This window comes from Amblyomma maculatum, chromosome 7, assembly GCF_055883805.1.
Source record: "Amblyomma maculatum isolate TAMU_Amacu chromosome 7, ASM5588380v1, whole genome shotgun sequence".
NCBI classification, from domain to species: domain Eukaryota; kingdom Metazoa; phylum Arthropoda; class Arachnida; order Ixodida; family Ixodidae; genus Amblyomma; species Amblyomma maculatum.
In genome coordinates, this window is record NC_139350.1 from 36,646,087 (window position 1) to 36,652,152 (window position 6,066).

Below are 6,066 nucleotides of genomic sequence, written 5' to 3' on the forward strand. Positions count from 1 at the left end.
GTTGAGCCCACCGGTAATAAACTGCTGGTGTAAGAAGTTCGGTATAATTCGACAGAAATCGCTGCGGAATCAAGTGCAGATGACGAAGCCAATGGGAACCCGTCCCACTCTTCGGCGACCGATATGAAGTCTACAGCGGGTGTTTGAAAATATGCCTCCCAATTCTTGGTTTGGGATACTTTTATAAACGTACCAGAAGGCCTACAAGGTAGCTGAAAGTGGAGGTCTTTTGGCTTAGGCGCTTAGTTCCACTGTAAAAAGACCAAACTTAATAATGTGTAAAGTACTGCACAAGTTTTCATTAAAATAAAGTTGATTTTAAGTTAAGGTAATGTAGTCCATCGCCGTATCAACACTCCCGAAAATCACAACTTTTATAGTTGCGCATATTTGCAAATGCACTCCTCTTAGTATTGCAGTGCGGATCATTCGTAGAATAACTACGTTGAAGGAGTCTGAACAGTTCTTTGAAACTGTAGAACCTACGAATTTACTGTTACGGCTGTTCTCCACAGAGGGCGTTGAGCGAAATAGGAACACAAGACATTTTTGATAATTTACTGACCGGTGACAAAGAACGAGCACTAAACATCTGCTGCATGGAAAGAATAACAGGAACCTGGCAGCCCACAGTCTCCATGTTGCTTGGTGTTGTTGGCGGGGCTCAATGCTCAGGCATGGGAATTTACGGAAATGAGCAACTAAGAAAGAAAAAGAAAAAAAAATGGGCGAGCAAACAAAATAACCAACACATAAAGAAACAAACATGCAAATAACAAAAAACAGTCACATTGGCGACTCGCTGCGTCGCACCGCGTAGTACTGCTTCTGAGATGAGTTAAACTTCCAAGCCGAAGCACGAAGCTCCAGAAGTTCCAACAGCATGAGCCGCACGTTCCGGGGGGACCGCCGGTCGAGGAAGGCAACCCGTAAGCATTCCATTAGAGCACCCATGCGTCGAGGGGCGACTCGGTCAGCGATCCGCCCCGCTGCTTTTAGCACGCGCTCGAGACAATCCATCTGCGGGTAGAAGAGAGTTTCATGTGAAAAGACAAGCGACACTCTTTCAAGCCTGCGCCTAAATGCTTCAGGCAGCCCATCTCACTTTGCCAAAAGTAACCAGGCTGCTCCGAAGGCAAGCGCGCGGCCGTGTGGCGGCGCTCGCTGTGGCTTATCGGTGCTCGTCAGCTCCGAGGTTACAATAGCTGACGTAACTTCACACCCTCACTCTCGCCCGTTGGATAATAAAAGCTAGATGCGTATGATGTGCCGGCTGCGGTTTGATGTGTGCGAAGCTTGGTTGTGCCCAGCGAGGGCACTCAGTATGGCGACGGGGCTATTCGCTCTTCTGGGCAACTTTCCTGAAGCAGATATGCGTTTCTCGGTAAATAATTATATGTGCTTGTGTTCTGTGATCCGCTGCTGAAACGCACCACCAGTATTGCGCTTTCCTGCGTGTGTGATGCGCCTGTGCATTAAAGAATGATAACGCACGTCGAAATTTAAATATGCTTTCTCCAAGGTGCCTTGCGTAGTGCCACATTACCGGTCGTAACTCCGGTACAAAGATATGGGAAAGGTTGTGAACCCTTTCAAACCACCTTATCTCTCTTTTAAGCGTTCAAAATTGTATTAGCCCCTTGAGGAGGCTGTTCAAAAATAAGTGCAATGATTGATTCTAACAAATTTTTGGATTTGCTTGTAGGTAAGTTTTGGTTTAAGTAAGCAACTAAAATGAAACCTTCTTCGCGCTTAGCCATATTATATGCATGATTCCTTTCTCGTTCCCGGAACACTTATTTCAGGGCGACACTGTCTGGTAAACGTAGCACATATTCGTCATAGAAACGAACAAGAGCTCACCCTGTCTACTATCACCTGCTTTTCTGTTTTCCACAGTTGCCGAAAAGAGCGAATAGCCCGTCGCTATACTGAGCGCCCTCGCTGGGCACAACCAGGCTTCGCACGCATGAAACCGCAACCCGCACATCATACGCGCCTAGATTTTATCATTCAAGGGGCGAGAGTCAGGGTGCGAAGTTACGTCAGCTGTTGTGCCCTCGGAGCTGACGAGCACCGATAAGCCACAGCGAGCGCAACGCCGCCACATGGCCGCGTGCCTGCTCCGCCAGCCTTCGGAGCAGCCTGGTTACTTTTGGCAAAGAGGGTACGTTTCACTCTCTATGAAGGCAGGGACTGTTATAAAGCTAATCTTACACCTCAATGCATTGTCACATGCGGCGCTACATTTAGCTATGCCAAGCTGTTGTCCACACAGCAAATACAAATTATCAGCGGGCCTACAATGAGAAAATGACTACCCATTATCAAGATGGAATCCTACAGGGAGGCAATAAAATCCTACAGGGAGACAATGAATGTGTTTTAAAGAGAGCTTGAGAAGTAGGCGGCTCGGCGGACAGACACACAGAGAGTGCGCCTCAGCCTTCAGCGGATATAAACAGAAACATATTCAAGCAAAGTGATGTAATAAAATGTGACCGACTAGGGAGATACACGAAATAGTGCGTGAAGAATAGGGCCTACGTCACAAAATACGACGTTGTTTGGTAATAAAGGGCGAAATGAGCTTATTAAATATTCATTGCCTTAGTCTAGAGCAGAAGTAGAAAGTCCTGATTCGACTCCGGCCTGAACGCCCAGCTCAGGTTAATGACCCGGGCCAGAGCGCCTGGCGTTGAAGTCCAACTGGACCAGGAAGCCAACCATAACACGCCTCCGCCCCATATTCCCTAAATGTTTTTCATCGAAACAAATGTTTTTAACACTACTGAGGGACACTGCCTCTACTGCAAAAAGCTAGAACACTGTTGTATGCTAGATTTACACTGCAGTTTGCATGACTTGGTAATCGACGCAAATATCGAGTGCTTACATAACAATGACCTCAAACGATTTAAAACACAAAAATGAATTTGCGAACAAGGAATGCATGCCTTAAGTGAAGAACAGAATGACAATCGCGAGGCTTTGGCAGATGGTAGAATCGTAAGCTCCGCCAACCTGCCCCGAAGACTATGCGATGTATCCTATGAACGGTGAATAATGGACGGCATTGACGAAGCCAGGAGCAGATAAACATGATAGCGTCTATTTGCTTTCACACTCAACGGTGGGCTTTTGAAGATATAAGTAATATTAAAACAATGTAACAAAATCTGTGTTTTGCCATTTTATAGAAAACGGAAATGGTCTACGCTCAAGCAACGAGTGCAGATCCTCCAATGAAGAATGCGATGCAAGGGATGCTTCGAACGTGCTGAATTTGTAAGTGAGACAATCTCCTTAATACTGAATAAAAGCGGACGGTGGGCAAAAGATTTCTAACAAGAAGAAAAATTACCTGTGGTTTAGCTGGTGGTTAAAATTACACGAAAAATATCGGCATGGCTACGCTAAGGTTCGGCTTGAAAATAAATACATGGCTTTTGCACATTGCAGTTTACTCTATGGCTTCAGTTTTATTTATCCTTAGGGGGCATTTTGAGCACTCAGGTTTTGACCATTAAAATAAACTAAATTAGCTACTAGCCAGCATATAAGACCCCGCTTTAACTGAGATGTATGAACGAGCTAGGGATAACGTGAATGTAAAGGGTTTGCCAGGCTGATTGTGATATCACCATCTCATATGAAAGGAGAGGCCCGAGTTAGTAGTTCCTGCCATAGGGGTTGTCAGAAAGCCCTACGTCCGGTTAGTGCTCGGCCATGTCAACTGCCAGCTACCGCCTCCCACGACCTCTTCTTCTAGCAGTTGCTAGGCAACGGATCAATGTCAGTGCGACAACGGCCAAGGTGCGACCACGAAGAAAGTGCGATCACGGCGAAGAGGCGAAGTGGCTGACGCAGTATAGCCCTCGCCACAAAAAAAGAAATATTGAAAAACATTGATGTCCTTTTTTGAAAAACATGTACTGATAAGGCTTCCCATTTCCTTAGTTGCCATGTTTGTATCAAAATAATTATATCCTGGCCGCTACCACCTACGGTGTGCGTTTGAGTTCACCGTTCGTCATGCTCTTATTCCATTGCAGCCTTAGGCTGCGGAGCTAAACAGAATGTCAAAACAAAGCTCAGCCTATTCTAGGGGAGAAGAGACGAGAAAGAGCGCGGAAGTTAAGCAATGCTCTCATAATAAATATCGCCCTACTACAACTAAAGGTTTCAGCTTTGAACTTGGAGGGATGTTAGCTCTTGAACCCAGGCTCGAACTCTAACCGTCAAGATGTGCTCGACAGTATTTTACGATACCCCATAGATGGCACACAGTCAGGAGGTGCCCAAAAACTTGGAGGTTGCACTGTGCGTTTGTGGTCGTACTTCGAAACGCTGGCGCGAAGGATTTCAAGCCTGCGCCAGACTTCGGCAATGGCGTGAAAGCTACCTCCAGTTCTTTAAGAAAGACGTGCGGGTACAGACCTCTCCGGCTTCGTCCTGGCCAGGAGATTCTAACATGACCTGGCAGCTGTTGCAAAGCAGCGCCGCCATGCAGAAAGCCCTGCCCGGGTGCTTCATGCAACCATCCCTCCTCCCGGTTGAGGTCGCCACGATTTCAGCCACGAAGCGGACATACGAAGTCCACTGGTAGCTAGCCTTCGTGGTTCGACAATCCTGTGTCCCTGCATGCCTAGGCATCAAGACCTCCCGCCTGTCGAACCATTCTCGGCACGTTACCAGGAGGCATTCCTCGAAAGCGTCGCTTTTCACCTTCTGCATCAATGAACACAGCATAGAAGCATGTTGAAAAGTTTTATAACTGTGGGAATATGCTCCCCTTTAAATGATCTTCTATATCGTTTTCACACAGTTTTCATATAACACATATATGGCCATACGGAATTGGCATACTTCAATATCCATAGCTCATATAGTCCATATTCCCTCTACATGCTGCATATGCTGTCGATATGTTCCGTATTCAAAACAAAATTATGCGTCGGATCACATGGAAAGTTTCACTAGCGAATTCACAGTTCTTCTCTGGTGGTTTGTCTGGTGTACGAAAAGCCAGTCTTTTAATGCAGAAGGCCATTTGATGGCCACATATACCCTTCATTGGCTATGAATTCTTGTCCCGCCTGTTCGTCTAGTCAACGACGAAACTAAACAAAATCAGTTAGACGTTTCAATGGTTCCAGGTTAGATTCCCGTCTCACCTCCATACCTCAAAGTATCTACCCGCGTTGACAGTCGGGTGACCACGTGGCGTCGCGTAACAAGTGCCCAATTAGTATCCAATCATTATCACCGGTCAACTGGCACCTGCCAGCGGAATGGTCCTTTTTTTGCTCACAACGCTAACAGCGCTATGCTTTGTAGAACGAGGCATTAGCGATGTCACTTAAAAAAATAATTGAACACTGCATGGCCAAGTTTAGCTACTTACTTTTAATAACGTCAGATGACACCCCACTGTCCTGCTTTTGGCGCTTTAAGACCAATTATCCGAAATTAGGTGCCTCAGCGGATGTTCTACTACACCGTAGGCTATCTCTCATCCACTTTGTAGGTAAAAAATGCACCTCGCGCGCTGTTCTCACATAAGGCCACAGTAAGCGTCAAAATGTAATATTAATATCCAACATACGCGGATAACAGATAGCACGAACATGAACGCGATCACAAATAAGTTGAACTCCAGTTTGTGTTTCGTTTTTACCAATTTACATCTATACGATGTTTTGAATTTCCTTGCACATTTCAAGGGAAGACGGAATGTAAAAACATACATAGATCACGAACAGATTGTAAGCACTAGTAATATGTTGCATCATGGCGAAGGAAGAGGAAGCAGCGCAGAACGTTTGATCTGCACGCAGTCTATTGGCCTTCATGGTTTTGTTCGTCTTGAGCAGCTGGTAGTCGCCGCCTGATGATGGCCTGTGACCTTCATGTTTACACGCCGCCATACCTTGACGGTAACAACCCTAACAACTCGCCCGACATTTCACCTCCACCTTAAAAGGCATGGCGCGATATTGTAATGCCTCCCGTCTACGACTGTTCTTGCTGATCATTGTTGCTGCACAACTAGTTCGATAATTT

The 6,066-nt window shown here is 46.0% G+C and overlaps 1 protein-coding gene across 1 annotated transcript; it reads right to left on the reverse strand.

Moving 5' to 3' along the window:
- Nucleotides 1-291: 291 nt before the first annotated feature.
- LOC146182995 (uncharacterized) lies at nucleotides 292-4,712 on the reverse strand. Its single transcript, XM_084608685.1, has 2 exons — nucleotides 4,441-4,712; nucleotides 292-1,020 (listed from the first exon to the last, which is right to left on the reverse strand). Exons 1-2 carry the CDS (start codon nucleotides 4,654-4,656, stop codon nucleotides 787-789), a joined length of 450 nt encoding a protein of 149 aa, XP_084464811.1. The 5' UTR covers nucleotides 4,657-4,712; the 3' UTR covers nucleotides 292-786.
- Between the last annotated feature and the right edge of the window lie 1,354 nt (nucleotides 4,713-6,066).